Source organism: Stigmatopora nigra, chromosome 18 (assembly GCF_051989575.1).
Source record: "Stigmatopora nigra isolate UIUO_SnigA chromosome 18, RoL_Snig_1.1, whole genome shotgun sequence".
Lineage (NCBI taxonomy): Eukaryota > Metazoa > Chordata > Actinopteri > Syngnathiformes > Syngnathidae > Stigmatopora > Stigmatopora nigra.
The window spans coordinates 9,160,837-9,179,822 of record NC_135525.1 but is presented as its reverse complement, the minus strand read 5'-3'; the positions used below and the strand labels follow the sequence as shown (position 1 = coordinate 9,179,822).

General features: G+C 39.7%; 2 protein-coding genes across 5 annotated transcripts; one reads left to right on the top strand and one right to left on the bottom strand.

Moving 5' to 3' along the window:
• Positions 1-98: 98 nt before the first annotated feature.
• On the bottom strand, positions 99-5,004 carry adam9b (ADAM metallopeptidase domain 9b). 2 transcript variants are annotated; one of them, XM_077739736.1, is made up of 22 exons: positions 4,779-5,004; positions 4,603-4,667; positions 4,459-4,532; positions 4,354-4,387; positions 4,202-4,278; positions 3,844-4,036; positions 3,692-3,754; positions 3,522-3,593; positions 3,281-3,450; positions 3,109-3,199; positions 2,583-2,713; positions 2,348-2,519; positions 2,098-2,187; positions 1,837-2,032; positions 1,658-1,769; positions 1,398-1,578; positions 1,242-1,328; positions 1,060-1,165; positions 812-947; positions 636-729; positions 501-538; positions 99-440 (listed from the first exon to the last, which is right to left on the bottom strand). In XM_077739736.1, the coding sequence occupies exons 1-22, from the start codon at positions 4,843-4,845 to the stop codon at positions 317-319; spliced, it is 2,373 nt and encodes a 790-aa protein (XP_077595862.1). In that variant the 5' UTR covers positions 4,846-5,004; the 3' UTR covers positions 99-316. The 2 variants fall into 2 exon arrangements, with proteins under 2 accessions (XP_077595862.1, XP_077595861.1); XM_077739735.1 differs by having other exon boundaries at positions 4,345-4,387; positions 4,779-5,003.
• A 267-nt stretch (positions 5,005-5,271) lies between these two features.
• Positions 5,272-18,745, top strand: LOC144212086 (poly(ADP-ribose) glycohydrolase). 3 transcript variants are annotated; one of them, XM_077739719.1, is made up of 17 exons: positions 5,272-5,699; positions 5,852-5,956; positions 6,068-6,486; positions 6,628-6,744; positions 6,812-6,898; positions 7,035-7,109; positions 10,421-10,513; positions 10,896-11,050; positions 12,510-12,589; positions 12,667-12,727; positions 12,791-12,866; positions 13,612-13,759; positions 15,440-15,518; positions 15,763-15,871; positions 16,879-16,984; positions 17,761-17,889; positions 18,170-18,745. In XM_077739719.1, the coding sequence occupies exons 2-17, from the start codon at positions 5,917-5,919 to the stop codon at positions 18,295-18,297; spliced, it is 1,902 nt and encodes a 633-aa protein (XP_077595845.1). In that variant the 5' UTR covers positions 5,272-5,699; positions 5,852-5,916; the 3' UTR covers positions 18,298-18,745. The 3 variants fall into 3 exon arrangements, with proteins under 3 accessions (XP_077595845.1, XP_077595843.1, XP_077595842.1); XM_077739717.1 differs by having other exon boundaries at positions 5,852-6,214; positions 6,302-6,486; XM_077739716.1 differs by having other exon boundaries at positions 5,852-6,486.
• Positions 18,746-18,986: the final 241 nt, after the last annotated feature.

Genomic DNA, 18,986 nt, shown 5'->3' with positions numbered 1-18,986 from the left:
TGCAGACGGCACATGAAGGGTTTTTAGTCATAAAAAAATAAAATATACATAGTTATTTTGATTCCCTAATATTGGCACAGACTACTAAAACAAGTGTATTTTTATACAATAACAATTTCCTTTATTTCACAAAAGCATAAAATGTTTTAAGAAAATATACAGTATATTTAACAGACTGCTTTACAATGTAATTACAAACACACCTTTGTTACACATTACTCACAACTTACTCCATATTTGAACAACCACACATTTCAGAGTGCATTATTAGCTGAGGGTTTGTCTTCAGTTTTAAATTAAATAAAAATGAATCTACTTAGTTTGGTGGACGTGGCGAGGGAATAGCTTTGGGGACTCCAGGGCCCTGCCGCGCTGCTTGGGGCTCAGCTGAATTCGTATTTGAATCCGCATTCCAATAATCCAGTTCTCCATACCTGTAACTGCATATTTCAATGAGTGGACAATTATAGTTATGGAATATAATTTAATGAAGTTCCTACCCAGTAATGGGGACTGAAGTAGCTGGTGGAAATGGTAGCTGAAAAGAGAGAAGACAATATTACCGCATTGTAACTGAATAAATACATGATCAAATATCCCTAGATGATGGATGAATGAACGAGGAAAGTATTTACCCTCTGTGGGGGAACTTCTCCTGGAATTTGAGTGGTAGTGTGAGTCTCAGTATTTGAATGTCCATTGGATCTGACATTTTCACTTTGATTTGGTCTGGGAAAAAGTCAACCAGTACTTTTATATATACAAAGTATATGCTTTTTTTGTTTACATTATCGAGCAAAATTGCCATTACCTGAAACGGCGGACTCGTTTGAGACAAGGGTTGAGTGATTCTCTCCTGAAAAGATAAAGCAGTACCAGAAGAAGAAGAACCAGCACAGGAACGACAAGCAGGAAGAAGATCAACAGGCCATTCCTGAGGGAGTAGTCTTAAAAAACACAGAATGTACATTTGATAAGGTTTTTAGCAAAAAAATAAAAATCTTAGTTAAAAAAAATCCTCTACAATCTTAAAGTTAATTGCCGAGCTGAAAATGCTACCTATCTTGGTAGGCCCACTGTTGATGCTGCCGCCATTCCCCGCCCGGTTACAGCTTGGTGGGGCCCAACCGTCGTCACAGTGGCAGTTTCCTTGGTCATTACAAACCTGCTTGCAAAAACGCAATTAATAGAGTGCCACTTAGCAGGACCACAACAAAACAATCCAGAAAACTCATTCTGACCCCATGGCTGTTGCACGTCCTCTTGGCATCACAATTTAAGTTCGGCAACAGCGCAGAGGCGTTGACGCACTTAAAATCCAGGCAGGTCTAAAGAATAATATTAATAATAATGTGAGGGGAATATGAGAAAAGGTTGGCCTAACTGGATTTTCTTACTTTTCCTTCAGCACAAGGACTCCCAGAATTCACATAGGCCGGATCCAGCACATCTGGACCAAGATTGAAGTCTGCGTTGACACACCTGAACCCATCAATGTCCTGTAAACTGATATGAGCACCCGGAGGTGGACTGTTGGCGTCCACGTCGGTGCACTGGACTTTCCCGCACATGGTGTCACTGCAATTGAAATATACATTGTTTCAAATTTGCAAGTTGATCACAAAATATATTTAAAAAAGGGAGTAAAATGACTCACTCCAAAGCACATCGAATAAACTCTCCATTGCTGGTTATGCCACAATTTCCAAAGAGGTTTCCTTTCATGTTAATGTTTTGAAAACAAGCATCTGCTGCCTTTTTGGCCACATCTGACAAAATCAAAAAGAAAACTTTTAAAATTGAGAGGACACATTTTTTTAAGCCACTGCCACGTACTTGACGCAAAGAGACTTTGACACTGGGAGTCGTACGTCTGGCATCGGCCCTCGTAGCAATACGCCTGGTTATTTTGACAGGGCAGGCCATCCATGATGTAGAAGTCGTTGGGGCAGAAGGGGCTGGTGCCGTTGCAGAATTCGGGAAGGTCGCACGTATTGGCCGAGTTCCTGCATGGGGTTCCACCTACTCTGAGCTAGAAGGAGGAGAACGTCGTCAGAATTCGAACCATACAACTCTGTTTATATGATAAAATAATACTTGGCAGTCTTGGCAGCAGCTGCCTTGAGCACAAGTTGATCCAGAGGTGAGTTTGCAGGTGGTGGCGTCACAACATTTATTCTGGCATTCCTGTAAAATAAAATAAATAAATAAAATTGTGATTCTCTGAAGAAAAAAAAATTGTAATTTTCTGGAAAAAAAAACATTGTAATTTTCTGATTTGGCCACGTAAAAATGTTTGTGTATTATTTGCAGTAATTGGAGGAAAGTATAGAAAACGTTGTAGTACCTCCGGGGTGCCGCAGTCGCACTCCTCATTTTCCTCCAACAGCCCATTGCCACACTTGGCGGTGCCCACGATGTCGGAAAGGGAGGGCTGGTTAATAAGACACTCCCCCTTTCCTCTGAGGATGAGCGTTTCGAAATCTTCGCCGCTGCATCGGCTGAAACTGGTGGCGCCACTGAAGGACACAACAGCAGACATTTGGAAAATAATTCTAATTTATAAAGAGAGGTAATTTTACCTTGCGGTGGACGCCATGATGCATCTTCCTCCGTCACATTCACAGCGGCTGTCGTCGTGATTCATGCCCAGGTTGTGACCAATCTCGTGGGCCACGACAGTGGAAGTGAAAACGAGGTTGTCTTCGCCAAACTGGTTGATTGTCAGAAGACATCAGAAAATGAAGCATTTTTTTCAGAGTTTTGATTGTGTAATGAAAATGAATAAATCTATTTACTGGACCACAATACATGTCAAACCGCCCCATAATAGTGAAATTGAAAGAATAGGAAGAATTCCCCTCATCAATGCTCCCAAGAATGTCAGTCAAACTGGTCTAACGATGACTTGCATGTGTATACGACGCATGCCCATGAATAATAGAAGGCGTATCATTTTTCAGAGCGAGCTTTACTATTTGGAGTCAAATAGAGTCAAGCTAGCATGGCCATCAAACACACCACCATTTGTATAAGTTGACTTAAACTACAATAATGTGTTAGGAATACTAAAATGAACTAGAGTGTCATGTCAGGAGTCAAACTAACCACACTGATTCCACCGGCGTTGGTGGCCGAGCACGCCGTCCCAATGAAGGCCATTCCCAGCGTGCCGCCCGGGTAGGAATTAGGCCGACCACTTTAAAAACAACAATAAAACAACCTTTATGAGTGGGCGATGTCTCATTGGGTGATCGCTAGACGGCATTGGTGGACTCACACTACGAGCTGACCAATGTCGTGGCGGGTTTTGGGCAACAGGTCAGACTTTCTCCATTTGACGAAGTTGCGCAACACAGTGCCTGCGGCGCCCTCCACCACAAACGGGTTTTCCTGCCGAAAGATTTCCAGGCCTACCAGCACTATGCGGATGTTCAGGGGCTTGTAGTACTAGAAAAAAATGGATAGGATGATTTCAAAGTTATTTGATTGAAAACTTGGTCTATTTTTGGCATTCTTACCCCATCCAATAGGTTGGCCATTTCCACCATTTCCAGCCGAATTGCCGTCTCATTACCTTGTTTGAATTGATACTGTCAATCAAAAATTTAAAGTGAATTAGCAGTTTACCATTCACCATTCTTGGCAAAAATGCCCATTTTTATGATTTTGCATTGAATTAAAAACTCACCCGGAGATGATCCACAACCAAAACCAGCTCCACATATCTAGTCTGTGGTAAATTGCGTTTCTTCTAATGGAATAAGCAGAATAATAATGACATACTTAGGCATATATTTCCAATCAGAAAGCTGGTGTGTCATAAATTTGGGAAATCCAAACCCGTAGTAGAGCAGATATGGCTTGTTTGGGCTGGAAAGGTTCGTGAGTTGGGGTTTCCACGTCTTGGTGGACTACTCCGCAGTTGACAGCTTCGGTCTGAATGTCGGACAGTCGGTATAAAATGTGATCATTGGTGGCGGACCATAGAACGGGTTCCAGTCCATAGCTTTGGTTTGCAAAAATGATCACACCCCTGAAGAGGAACAAACAATTTTAGGATTCCAGACAAGTCTGTCCTCAGCTTTACCAGAAGACAATTGGGTCATTCTGGGTTCCATTGCACATATTCCGGTTAGCAGATTCAGCAGAAATGAATCACTATTTGGACGGCAATCAAAGTGATGTAGGCGGTCCTAACCTCAATCCATGGCAAGTACTGAGCGCCACCAGTGAATTTGCGTAACCTTCCACGTCTCCATGATAATAACAATGCACCTGATGGAAGAAAATGAGGAAAAACTCTTGAAGAAAGGTTTCATATTAACTCGGATGATAACTTACAGGCTTCACATGATCTCGGAGAAAATCTGGATGCAAGAAATCTCTAAGAAACAGGAAAAATCAATGGGTTTTGATGTCATAATTTCAATAAATAGACTGTTTATGGTCAAAAACCTGTTCCGCTGAAGGTGGATGACATAAGGCGTGTTGTCTATTTGTATTAAATATGATTTATGTTCCTCAGAGTTCTGAAATAATGGAATAAATAAATAAATATGAGGAAAAAATATGCTACTAAATTATGTGATTGACACTTGCCTGTGTAGGAAGCAGGTGAGGTTGAACAATGGAATACTTCGAAATTTTTAAACCATTTGTGATGTCTATAAGAAGATTAAAGACATAAAGCAAAGTTATATTAACACACCATTACTTCCTCTTAATCTAGTTTCATACCGCAGTCACATTCGAATCAAACAAAGGATCCAACTCACCTTTATTGTAAAATCCAGGAATAAAAAACAGCAATAAAACAGCGGCGATCGGGCAATTTTCGAGCATATTCTCAGTCTCAAGTACAAAAAACACGAGACCCAAACACCAGTGGTAATACTATGCCTTGTAGTTTTTTTTAAACTTATAATTGACGCAAGTGTCGAAAGTCTTCCTATGGACAGGTGCGTCATGGGGGCGTGGCTTTCACTTCCTTTTTTTCTTCTCTCTTTGACCAGCCAATTTGTTATTTAATTTTTAACTATGCTTAATCATATTTTTATCTACTTGTTTGCATTTAAAGCAATGATGTACAATTATTAAAACATTAAAAAATCTGGAGTAATAAGGGGGTTGTTCAAGCCCCTCTTTTATCAAAATTGATTTAAATTAGTATTTCCCATTCAGTTAGACATATTAATATTGTTAAAAGGCCAGGCGAGATGATTTAATATAGGTAGATATCATAATCAGAAAAAGATTTCTTAACTATCGCGAGAACGAACAATAGATGGCGTCATGCAATACGGATGTCTTACAGTTTGAAGTCCAAAACACGGAGTAGTATTGTGTTGCAGTTTTCGTTTACGCTTGGCTTTTTCATTACATTTCTATTTTTTTTAACCCCAAATCCCGACTGTTTTCCAATAATTAATAGTGATTCGTCTATATTCATCTCCGATCGTTCAGATCGTGTGTTGTTTTAAAGCTACTTAATAGCCAGCGATGATTAGCACACCTGACATGAGTGCTTGATTCCATCCATCCCACCAGCAAAACATGTTCTAAATGCTCCTAAATCTTATAAAAATAACGATCCGAAATATCTGAAATGTTGCTAATAACTGCATAATTACAGTTTCATAGTTTTTTTGCCGGATATTTGCTGCAAACGAAGCAACAGGCATTCGTGAAATGGCATTGTGAGTATAAACGCTTGAATTGTTTGTCTCTTACGATCTCATGTTTTTCGTAGTACTCTGTTTCCATCATCAAAAAAAAAATAATCAACTATCCATTCCTATTTTTTTTTGTTAATTACCCATGTATTACAAAACATTATTTTCTGCCTCAGGTCCATCGTTATGTATTCCGATCACCAATAATGAGATATTAGAACAAGACGAGGACATCCGTAAGATGAATTCGAGGACAAAGACAGACATGGATGGCTTGCGAGGTGTCAAGACAAAAACGTCCCAACAAAAGATCGCCACTAAGCAGAAACGGACCATCAACACTCTGGAAAGATGGTTACTGAAGCCTAACACATCTAAATTGATGCTTGCAGATGGACCTCAATGTCCCCCAAAACATTCCCCCGATGGTCAACACGCTGTTTCGGACTCTGACGATGACGACACGCAACCTTCCATATCCCAAAACTTGGACTGTGATGGCCTGTCAATCCATTCTGGAAGTCATGACATGCTTCACGGTAGCAGTTTTGAGAGTCTCGATGTGGCGTCAAGTTCCATTGGCCCAAGGTGCTTCAGCAGAACCAAGATAACAGACTTCTTTTCAGGAAATACGGCCGCGTGCTCGATTCTACGCAAGCCCGAAAAGGCTTGCAAAGGACGGTGCACGGATGAGGATAAGGACGTCATCTGCCTGGGGATGCCGATTTGCCAGCTGAGAAGGATGCCTCAATGCGGGAAAACACTTCCACCACTCAAGAACGTTCCTGGGATTCACACCGTCATGATAAGGGTCCGAGATGCTATTTAGAACTTTATGTACAAAAAGTTAGGGATAGGAATATCTCAAAATTTATGTGTGGAGTGTAAAATCTTCATTGTTTTAGAGTCAAGGTTTGTAATTTACATGGTTTGTTTTGACTTTGGCTTATAGACGGATCTCATTAAGCACGCAACGGTTCCGTATCCTTCCACATTTGAAGATACGTGGGATGATGTCCATGTTAAAATGCCCTTTTCCAGGAAGAATTTATTCCCGGTTCAAGATCAGGTAATATATTTATTATTATACGGTGCTAAGAATATTTACAGAACTAACTCAACTTATTATTTGGCAGGAATCACAAGAATTTCAAAACAAAAGTCGCTGGGATTTGATTCAGCAGTCTTTGACGAAAAAAATTTGCTGCAGTGACGAGTTGCAGGTCAGTATTTTTGTCATTACAACATTACGCCGCTAGAAGGCGGTCATGTTCCATAAAATGAACGTTTATAACATGTTCATTAATTAGTGGCAAGCTTTGGATGGTTAAAAAATATATATTTTTTAATGTCTTACAGAAAGCAATATTAAAATACTGCGCATCTACTGCAAAGAAGTGGGACTTTACTGCACTACATTTGTACTGCACCAAGGTAAATAATACAGTATTTTGACAATGTTGTAATGTGTACCTCTTGTCATTTGTAGATTTTAATTTGAACTAGTTTGGAAAATATTAGAAAACTTTAGGAACATTAAATAGTCCAAAACCAGGTTTAATTCTCTTTATGAAAGGCAAAAGCAACATGTAACATTTGTGTAGAGGTCAAAATGATTATATTGAATTGACTTGAATGCATTTATTGTCATTATACATGCATAATGAGATTTAAAGCTGCATCACAAAGTGCAGAAATAACAACAACCATATGCACAAATAAAAAATCAATAAACAAAAAGCAAAAATAATGAAATAAATAAGTAATACATAATATATAAATAAGTAGTCAACTACATGAATGATGAGTAATGAATAAATCAATAATAATATATAAATAACCAATAAATAAGTAGTCATCAATATAATATATCAGTAGTAGTCAACAGTCATAAGTTGTGAACATGAATAAGTAGACTAAAGTGATTAGCAGTTAAATGTATATATTTTTTATTTTTATTTCTTAATATCAATGGTACCTGCACAGAATGTCATTGCATGTAAAAAAAAACAGTAAAGGCTACTTTCTGGTTGAGGAGGTGGTGGCAATATATTGCATTTCTGCAGTCAGAGGCTACACGATTGGTGGAAATCTCCCCCGAGCTTGTAAACATGAGAAATCTTAAAGTGTTATTTTCTCTCGGCCGTTTGCTTAAACGCTGCCTTCTGCGGCATGGAAAATATTCCACGCCGTAATACAAGTAAAATACGTGGCTTTTCCCCCCCTTCCTTCTCCATTTGGAAGCGGTGATGAAAAATGTGTTGCTGTCAATCTGGAAAGGTGAAAAAAAAAACATAATGGATTTTGCGCGCAGAGAATGTTGCCGCCCTTCTCCAGCAAAGTGGCTGCGTGGAGCAATAATTTAATCTCTTTCCTAAAAGGTCACATTTGGTAACTTGTCAGGAAGGAAAATGGGTGACATTAGCAAACGCTTTATCCCGCCCCTTTTTAGTGTCGAATCCATCAGGCGTCGCTGAATCATGTCAGGACGGTGGTTAAAAAATCTCAGATGTTGACAGCCTTCCAACTGCACAAAATATGGTTATATTTCTGATTAGTTTTTTTATGCCATCGTGGCTTGATCAGTGAGATTTAATATTGACACTTAACTATGGTGCCTAAAGAAGGCCATGATTAGATTTGGATTCCACAAATGATTTAATGGCCATGTCATTGATTTTTTCAAGTGACATCTGGAGCTCTTTAGAATGAATATTTATCAAATATTATGATTAACTCTTAATGGGGGGCCCTAATCCATTTTGACGATTCAAACACGTTAGTATACACGTGTATACATGTGTGTACATGTGTGTACATGTGTGTACATGTGTGTACATGTGTGTACATGTGTGTACATGTGTGTACTTGTGTGTACTTGTGTGTACTTGTGTGTACTTGTGTGTACTTGTGTACTTTTGTGTACTTTTGTGTACTTGTGTGTACTTGTGTACCTTTGTGTACATTTGTGTATACTTGTGTACTTGTGTGTACTTGTGTACTTTTGTGTACTTGTGTACCTTTGTGTACTTTTGTGTACTTTTGTGTACTTTTGTGTACTTTTGTGTACTTTTGTGTACTTTTGTGTACTTTTGTGTACTTGTGTGTAATTGTGTGTACTTGTGTGTACTTGTGTACTTTGGTGTACTTTGGTGTACTTTGGTGTACTTTTGTGTACTTTTGTGTACTTTTGTGTACTTGTGTGTAATTGTGTGTACTTGTGTGTACTTGTGTGTACTTGTGTACTTTGGTGTACTTTGGTGTACTTTGGTGTACTTTGGTGTACTTTTGTGTACTTTTGTGTACTTTTGTGTACTTGTGTGTACTTGTGTGTACTTTTGTGTACTTTTGTGTACTTGCGTGTACTTTTGTGTACTTTTGTGTACTTGCATGTACTTGCGTGTACTTGCGTGTACTTGCGTGTACTTGTGTGTACTTGTGTGTACTTGTGTGTACTTGTGTGTACTTGTGTGTACTTGTGTGTACCTTTGTGTACCTGTGTATATATGTATTTATTTACTCACTTAGTTATGACCTATCTATTTATGTCTAAAATGCCTTTCCTATTTCTGCATCCTCACCCTATTGTTACTGTGACAACAAAATATCCCAAATACGGGATGAATAAAGTTATCCAATCCAATCCAACTTTGCACAAAACCCTCACTAACTTTAATCCGAGTACGCTTCTCCATTAATATGATTTTTTTCCCCCAAAGCAAGATGCGTTTGAGTGTCAGTGGCAAGTCGACATGAGTGGCACGGAGTGACGGGCTGGCCGCCTCCCGTGAATATTCATGTGGCCGCGCTCGCACTTGATGCATAACAAAAGCGCTTGACGGACAGTTCCCCTCGCCCGGATATTTACGAGCGTGCCCGTTATTTGCGGAGGCAGCCAAGCAGACTCTTTTACTGCTCGGACCTGTTGGGAATTGAAACAGAAGGCACGCTATCACACTCGCTTGCACACAAATCCTCTGGACGACGTCGTCACTTTACCAGAATCAAGCGACCGTGCAGTTAGTTTAGCTGGATTTGAGACGCCGCTTGGCTCAGATTTAGTACTTTCATTCATCATGACGTCTGGAGAGCGCCAGTGTTTAGTCGGGCTTCCGTGGTCGTGGTCCAAAATGGCCCAGGTTCCCTGTCCTGGCAAGTCTTAAACCACACTGGGACATTTTCATTGAGGCGCCCACCCCTACTCAAATAGCATTTGATGACTTGGCTGGGTCTGGCTGTACTGATGAGATGGCACCGTGATTAATTTTTTGCTGGTATCAACATGTCATATTTTTAACAAGACATGTCCTCTCCCTGGTTTGGAGCTCAGAATTTAGGAAGCCATTCCATGTGGCTTTGGTGTGTTTGTGGGAAATGAAATAGGATTTATTTCTAAACGGTCTGATTAGTTGGCTTGATTGGATATGGATCATAAATATGTTCTCGCCATGCTATAAAATATTGACTTTGCGTTTTGATTCCAGTTCTTTCCCCAAAGGGCAAATTTGCATCAACATAACCATTAAAAAAGGAGATTTTTTTCTCTCATTTAGAGGTAGTATTAAAAAGTACTCATCTTTTGTATAACTCTGCTGTTTATTAAAAACTGCAATAGAAATGTATTAAAAACTATGTTTTTTTGCCAAATCAGACATTTCACTTCAATTTTTTTTTGTGTTAAATGCAATTTTAGCAGAAATTTCAACAGACATTCTTTCTCTTGCTTTCTATCCATCCCTTTTAAGGTCCTGGAGCCGACTGCCGCGGAACATCTGTTTGGCTGCCTGCTTCCAAACCTGGTGCAATTAGCACTGAAGGCCCCCGAGCTGTGCACCAAGGTAAAAGCCATTAAAAAATGGCCATGGTTTAAGCAAAAAAAAAAAGTCTGCATCCATTCACCATAATTTGACCACATATGAAGTGACCAATATTACAACATGAGTCAAAGAAGCTAGTGATCTTTGTGCATTTAAAATGACAAATTAAATTGACATCATTAGATTACAACCCTAACTTATCAATATGAATTTAGAGCTAATACAGCCATTCCTTCCATTGTGCAACGCTATAATTTCGGCCCTTAATTTCGACTGGAATTGAAGTGGGTAGGACGGGGTCTTTCCAAATGAGTGCCCTCAATGCGACATCCTTGAAGATCTGATTTGGCAAATGATTTTGACCTTGCTTTGCGGTCACGCCGCTGTGCTCCTTGTTTTGTAGCCCATAGCGCTCCTGAAGAGGGGCGCCAGCCACTCCATCAGCATGTCGCAGGAGCAGGTGGCCTGCCTGCTGGCCAACGCCTTCTTTTGCACCTTTCCACGCCGCAACTCTCGACGCAGCGAGTACGCCAACTACCCGGACATCAACTTCTTTAGGTAATGCTTCAGCAAAGTATAGTGCAAAAATCAATCGGTAGATCGCAGATGGGATGATCTTTGACGGTTTCATGACCTAAATGGAGGAGATCATTATATTAAATTTTGATGGTAAATGTCATTAGCCGCTTGGGAAAGAAAACTGCATTCTGACCTCCTGATCATCAAGTTTTTGTATTTATTTTTAGTCAGGAAAAGCAAATGCAAAACTAAATATGGGATTATTGTTTTGTTCTTATTTTACCTCATTAGTAAATATCAGTCATATTACGTTATGGCTAAAATTGATGATAAAAATATTTTTATTTGGTATATAGGTTGTGAGGATGACTTTTTTCACCATTTAAATTTATGGAAATACTGTGAAGGATGATGGTCTTCCCAAAAAAATAACTTAATCAATATTTTTTATTTTAGCCTCTAAGAATAATGTACTTTTAAAGTTTTACTTTGTGTTCCAGACATATTTAACCACTATTAAATTGAACTCTAACTAAAATACATTAACTGCTCCACCCATACATATGTCATCAAAAATTAGGTTACAAATAAATATTCCTACAAATGCTATTACCTTTTTAGTGCAATAATTTAAAACAAAAAAAATGTCATTGTATTGAGCACCCATGATGATAACCCCTATGGTTATTTATCATCACTCTTATTCCATTTTTTTTATGTCCACTCAGCTCAAGTCAGGCATATTAATTGTTTTCCTTTACTTTTTTTTGTTGCATTTTCTTCAGGAAATTCCACTTTAGTGCTTCTACTCCATATATTACATAATTCCAAATGAATTGTCCACTCTCTGGCAAAACCATATTGCTTTCCGTCCGTCATCACTTAAAAGGCGACCCCAGTCAAAGACACTTTACGGTGGCGGCTAGTCGCTGCCGGCCTTCCCGTGGTAGAAATACAAAAAATGGAGTCTCCGCTGAATGAGATTGTCCGGCAGCCCCCCTAGGCGGGGGGCTGCCGGAACATGGAGCTTTTGTCATTTCATTTCCAGCCGCCTGGCCAGAAAATTGTTCTAGCTCGCTCAGGAGTGAGATGACATCTTTTAATGCGCATTCCAAACTTTTTTCTACTTTACATCCTTGTGTGTATCAGAAGTCAGGCAAGCGCATTTGACCTCACGCATCCTCGCTTTAAAAGCCAGGCAGGACTTCCTAATGTATCCCCAAGGTTTTTTGCGCTCGCTTTTTTGTCAGCGTGTCAGAGTGCCACAAAGTGGCACAATTGATGGCGAGCCCCAGGCAACGCCATTGTGGCCATGATTCCACGTCATCAGCGTGCCAGTGAAAGGATGAACTTGTTCTTATCAAATGTTAAAGCGTGATTGAACTCACGTGGATGTGGATTCCTATCTTTTAAATAGGAGAAATAATATTGGTTTTAATGGCAATTTATTATAAAATGTACTGACATTTGTGTGTAAATGGTGTTTTTCTGCCCAAAGGCTTTTTGAAGGGTCGTCGTCGTGGAAGACGGAGAAGTTGAAAACTCTGATGTGTTACTTTGAAAGCATTATTCAGCAAAGTAAGATGTTATTTATGAAATTAATTGTCATTATAAATAAGTGTAATGATGCTAAAAGACATTTTTTTCCCCTACAGAGCCTACTGGTGTGGTGACTTTTACACGAAAAAGCTTAGAATATCCTCCAGATTGGGAAAGGTAACATTTCAATGAGTTTAATATTAGAAATATTTGTGTTAATACTCTTTTCCTCCATTTTAGCTCTGAGACGCTGCTAACAAAACTGCACATTTCTTCAGAAGGAACCATCGAAGACGAAGGTTATGGAATGCTTCAGGTAAAATTGAGGCCTAATATGCATTAAAATTAGAAATTTAGCATTCAAATTATGTATACTGCTCATTCTGGTGGCACAAATTTTGAGTAGACATAATCATTTAAATATCTCTATTGTATATCTTTTCAAATTGCTTACCAATGCTATAAAAACGGGTCTTGATAGGGCGAGGTCAGATCGGGGTCAAGGCCTCTGAGCTTCCCACGTCAACCACACTTGCTGCCCTCTTGTCAAGAAGGCCCGCTTTGCCTTTCACCTTTTGTTGGCCTCCAGTCGCCAATATTTGACAGCTGACGAGCATCCCCCCGGGAACCCCTCGGATTGATAGCCGGTGGCGGTGGGTGCTTTGACGGCCCGTCAAAGTAGACTCTGGCGGACTAGCTGGCTGTCCTCAGAGTTGAGTGACCAGTTTGGGGGAAATGGGCTTCTTTCCAGGAGCTGCGACGGGGGTCCGCGCTCCAATGTGCGGCGGCTGACAGTCTTGAAATTGAGAATCATGAGTGCTTTCTGACTTGTGGCGGAGTGGAAATAAAATAGCCTGCCGTTGGCCCTACTTGAAATTCGACCAAAATATATGTCAAATGTGCCACCCACCAGGGTTTTGAAAAAATATATATATATATATTTTTATAGAGTTTATGTCTGGTTGTGCAGGACAAAATTAGAAGCCAAAAGGGTTACATGAGAAATACATTAAAGGTAATGTTTCTTTATTGTGATGAGTGAATTTCCATTTATGTTGCAGGTGGATTTTGCCAATGCATTCGTGGGAGGAGGCGTCACGAGTTCGGGTCTCGTTCAAGAGGAAATCCGTTTCCTCATTAACCCCGAGCTTATTGCGTCTCGCCTATTTACTGAAGCGCTAGATCATGACGAATGTCTGATCATCACGGGTAAGTAAAAAAAATAAACTTCCATTTAGTCATGCTAAGTCCAGATTTTAAGGACGAAAAACTCAAATAGTTAGGTTCTCCTAAACAACATCAAGTTGATTTAACCACACGTTTTTTCTTGATTGTCTGCGGACCGCCCCAGGTTAGAGACAGTAGATCCCACCAGCTTGATTGTTGTACTGAGTATTTTCCAACTAAGTGTCCATCCATCCGGGTTGAGTGGCGCCCACATAACGAGCAAGGTTCAGGACAAATCGACAACAGTTCCAGACTCAGGGAATCCCAGCATGACTTCATCAGCCTCCCGCGGGGTTTCCACTTCTTCTTTTCTCTCTCTTTTTTTTATCAGCGACGCATTTCAACCTTGGTACCTTCTTGATTGCCACCAATCAATCTTTTATTTGTCCAAACTGAAGAAAACTAGCAAGATGCCATGCAACACTGCCACTTTTTTTCCACCACTCTTGCGTCACTGTCATTAAATGATGCCCTGACTAAGAAGTGGTAATTAAATGATTATATTATATGATTCTTAGGTCAAGGAGGTTGTATAATTACTCTAATCTAAATGTTGTTAGGTCTAGTCCCTGTTTTTGTTATTAGTAAAATACTTTGATTGTTATTGTAGTCCCAGATGTTGTTTTTACTCATACGTGATGGAATGATCAACAACTCTGTAACTTGTGACCATAAGAATAGGACGAAAACGTCTATTCGAGGAGACGTTCGGAAGTCGTACGGTGACGCTTGCTGTAACTCTCCCTTCCGGAAGCTTTTTATCTGTTGTATCCATTTCTATTTAATTAAATGTCAATAATTGAATAAGATGTCTATAATATTTTTCTAACATTAACAATGTAAGCACAATGAAAGCACGCCATTTGCATCAGGAAGTCACCTTGTAGTTTCTCCTTCTGGCTCTCCTTCTATCTCTCCTCCACTTAACTTAATTACACCAGCCTAGAATTAAATGTATCTGGAAAGACCTGGCCAAGACCTGCTCTGCTAATGGACTCTCTCTCTCTCTGCTATCCCATCATTTTTATTAAACCGCGCCTCATCTCTCTCTCTCTGTCCCTGTTGCGGCATCCAAGTCGTAGTTACATCGCGGTTGTGCACTAAATCATATTAGGCCGCTGTTTGGCACACACGGGACGGAATGTAATGGATCTTCCTGCCAAAGTGAAATCTGCAAAAGTGCCTTAGACTAATTGAATTGATTGTTAACATTGCTGGCTGACTTGATGGCGGTCAAACATATTTTTAGGTAGAAAGGATTCTCTATTTTAAGATGGAGGCACACAACAGAAGATACCTAGAATCTTGGATCTGGCTCATGCTGGACTTTTTGGTGGACCACACTGGAAATGTGTCCGTTTTTTCCTCCCCGAATGATCCGTATTTCCAGAGCGAGCCCCCACTGCTAATCACTTGGTTTATTCACTGCATCCCAGCGAGTGCTCTTGACAGTGAGCGGCCTAATGAGCACTAATGACAAGTCGCCACTTATGTTTTAACCATGACCACTTCATATAGCATTTTTATTTTTGTCCATCATTTTCCTTACACAGGTGGATCTGGGGTTTGTCTCTTAACCATGACTAAAAAAATAAAAAGTAATGAATAAACACAAGCCCTCAATTGAGACTAATGCAAACCTATTTACTGTTTTTTTTGCAGGTACACAGCAGTACAGTAAATACACTGGCTACGCCCAAACGTACAAATTTGGCGGCTGCTATCATGACACAACTCCAAGGTATTTTAACCACATTTTTACCTGTATATTGCTGTATTTTTCCAATAAGTATTGTATTTTAATAAGTACCACCATTTGGAAAAAGATATATTTTCTCATCTAATAAAAAACACATAGTATATCTAAACCAAAGTATTAACAATTTCCAAATGTGTGCCCCATGTATTACTTTGTTTTTGCTATATTTCTCTTGAAATGATATGTATGTATTTATTAATTCATTCATTTTATATATTTTTTTTAGAGACAGCTGGCAAAGACGATGCACAGAAATCGTTGCAATTGATGCCCTTCCGTTCAGGAACTACTTGGAGCAGTTTCTTCCAACCAGAATTGAACGGGAACTCAATAAGGTTCTTTTTTTTAATTCACATTTCTAGGCGTTAATCTACAGAATACAACATTTTAATATTTATTCCTGTTTGGCCGTTGCGTTTTCCCTTCAGTAGCTGTCGGTTGATAATTAGCGGCAGATGCGGCTCATGTTTATCGTTCTCAACGTAAATATTTGAGAAGCGTGTGTTGTCAACAGATGGGATTAACGCGTGTACCCAACATACTGCAACCTGTCATACATAAAGCATCATTAGATGGAATCTTCTTTTATAAATGAAAGCTTGAGCAGTTCTTTCCAGGTAGAGACGTCCAATGAAAGGAAATTAACTTGTTGGGGATGTCAAGTGGGCTGTCAAATGGTTCAAGGAGGAGGGTGGGGGGGGGGGGTCTTTGACAGATCTGACAAGCTTGTGAGGAATGCTGCAACTTGGGTATCAATCCCTTTTTTGAAGATGTGTTTCGTCTTGATGAATTCCACACCAAGGCAGATTTATGACTGCTCAAATGCATGTTTTCTATTGGTTTAAATGTTTAGCACAAAAACAAGCGTGGTGAGGTCAGCCTGCCATTGTTAAATCATTTTCAAAATATATAAAATTCTAGGTAGACTAACCTGTATGCGCTTGTGCGTTAAAACACTTGTTAGGCGCAGTCATGCAGACAAATAGAATGACTTTTTAGTTCATATATTGAATGTTTTAAATTGGAATATTCTGGTGAACCCCTCCCAATGAGCCGTAACTAAAAAAATACTTGAAAAAAATGTACACTGACTGATAATTTAAACAGAGTGAACAAACACAAAAATATTGAGTTGAGTTTGATTTTGTGACAAAGTTAAAAAACACCTTTTTATATATGAAATTCATTCAAAAAAGAAGTTTTCAAGTATGCAAATGTAGTATTTTTTAAGGCTCCTCATAGCTATCATAGCTCAAATCCTGAAAAAAATGTAATTTGACTTAAAATCTCAACTTGTGTATTACCTAACTTTACATCAACTTTTATTTTTATCCCCCCGTAGGCCTTCTGCGGTTTTGCCCGCCCCGGAGAAAACCCCGACAACCTCTCGGCGGTGGCCACGGGAAACTGGGGCTGCGGGATTTTCGGAGGCGACCCCTGTCTTAAAGGCAAGTCCGCTATCCAACATTCTCTCTCTCTCTCTCTCCTCTGATTGTCTTCCCGCATAGAAAGCAATAAACGTCCAGTACTCGAGTGTAACCATTTGTCTCGCGGGAATACATTCATTTACTTAAGCCCCATTCGTTGCCTTCCTATTATTGATCAACCGACGGAGCTAATACGGATCATTAATAGTGAAATTGATTGCACGAAGCAGTTCATCCATCTGCTAGTTGCTCTTCTTTTGAATTGAAGAGAGTGGCTGTTGTTTTTGCTGGCGCACCTACTTGGCTATTTGTTAATTATGCGTGGGGAAGGATCATCTACTGTCTGCCTAATGATAAGCCTCTTAGAGAAATCTTTGTCATTGGGAGACTTGTTCCCCTCCCAGCTCATTTTTTTCTTTCCTGTAATGTCATCTAATTGGAGAAAAACAGTCTGGTAAAGTCATTTCTTTTTATTTTTTTTCCCAATCTGACCAAGATAAACATAAATTGCGTACTATAGTATGACACTTTCTAAATATGACAAATATTGCTGAATAACACTGTCAGCAATAATTTACTTTGAGTTTTTACTGGTGTAAAATTCCCCATCATCATATTTTGAGGTGTTATCGATTTTAAATAATATGGTTTAGGCGTATCTTTAATGGTCCGGCCATTGGTAAGATATTTAATCTGTTTTAGAGATCAGGCAAAAACTTGGAGAGACGCGCGTAGAAACATTTTGCAACATTCTTGTCAAGCTGTAATGCCGACTTTCTTATTTTTTGGGAATGTAGCGCTGCTCCAGATGCTGGCAGCTGCCGAGGCGGGACGCGACGTGGCTTATTTCACCTTTGGAGACAGCCAGCTTGTGACAGATGTCCACAGCATGCACTCCTTCCTCACACGGAGGCGCATCACTGTCGGTGAGGGGGTTATCTTCACTCTCCCACCTGAACCTTGTTTATCGGCCAATGCCATTTCTTTCCTAAAGAGAATTTCAGACCTCATAAAAAAAGATATGGTAATCATATAGCATGCATCAACACTCCAAAATATGTACATGTTTATTAGAGGTCACTATTCAAAGTGTGTTTTGTTACCTCAGCCAATGATAACTCAAGAATGAGTCATAGGATTGTTAACAAACGCTTTATTGGAATAGAAAGAAGTGAAGAATTTTTTTTTCCCTTTTCTTGGTTGCAGGGGAGGTGTACGACCTGATGATGCAGTATTACAATGACGTATGCAAGACGTGCAGTGACCAGCAGCCTGACGTCAGCCTCTACTCCTTCATCTACAGACAGGTGGGCTCCTGTTCGTCTGACCATTGACTCCTCCTCCCCACCCCGCCTCCCCAGACGGCGGGCGGCGCATCCCTAGCGGATGACTCTTCATGTCAGGTGACCCGTGAGTCACGGTGCCTTTTGATTCTCTGCCTTGAAAACACTCGCTTAATAACGTTCATAGTACTCTTAAATGTCTACCTTGGACATTCTGAACTGCTAATTTGCTAAAACTGAGTTTTTTAGCCAAGTTTTCCATCCATTTCTTTCCTTTTCACTTTTCTTTTTATTTTAAATTTATTTAACACCCACACAAATCCAGCATCATTGAATTTGACTGTTAGAAATTGAGTAAGAAGCTCACAATTCATCATAAACAACAACAAAATACATTTTATTGGATTCAGGTTGTTTTTAAGACTCTAGTGAGGAAATGTTTTGATCAACTGTTCATGTTTAGAAGATTCCAACTTGAATAAAAACATTGGTGTCATCACACTTTGTCCTGTCCCGTCCATGGCTGTGAGCAGGCAAGCGTGCTTGGCCATTTCTCCCCTTAATAAGGTCATCCACCCCCTTTTTATAAACTGTACATGACACCTCGTTAAGCAATGAGCAGCTCTTGGAAGACTCAGTCAAAGGTAAGTGCTTGGCCATGAGCATTAAACCCTTTCGTTGAGATAAGTAGACTTGACACTTTTTTACCATTGATTTTTTTGCAGAATTTGAAAAAGTTC

What these genes read in the sequence shown, in the direction of transcription:
- adam9b (XM_077739735.1), bottom strand. Translation starts at nt 4,845, where the DNA reads ATGCTCGAAAATTGCCCGATCGCCGCTGTTTTATTGCTGTTTTTTATT. An exon ending in ACGCCGGTGGAATCAGTGTG is followed by an intron (nt 2,714 to 3,108) that starts GTTAGTTTGACT and finishes ACAATCAACCAG; the next exon opens with TTTGGCGAAGACAACCTCGT. An exon ending in GTCCTTGTGCTGAAGGAAAA is followed by an intron (nt 1,329 to 1,397) that starts GTAAGAAAATCC and finishes ATTATTCTTTAG; the next exon opens with ACCTGCCTGGATTTTAAGTG.
- LOC144212086 (XM_077739716.1), top strand. Translation starts at nt 5,917, where the DNA reads ATGAATTCGAGGACAAAGACAGACATGGATGGCTTGCGAGGTGTCAAG. An exon ending in TACATTTGTACTGCACCAAG is followed by an intron (nt 7,110 to 10,420) that starts GTAAATAATACA and finishes ATCCCTTTTAAG; the next exon opens with GTCCTGGAGCCGACTGCCGC. An exon ending in ACGGAGGCGCATCACTGTCG is followed by an intron (nt 17,890 to 18,169) that starts GTGAGGGGGTTA and finishes TCTTGGTTGCAG; the next exon opens with GGGAGGTGTACGACCTGATG.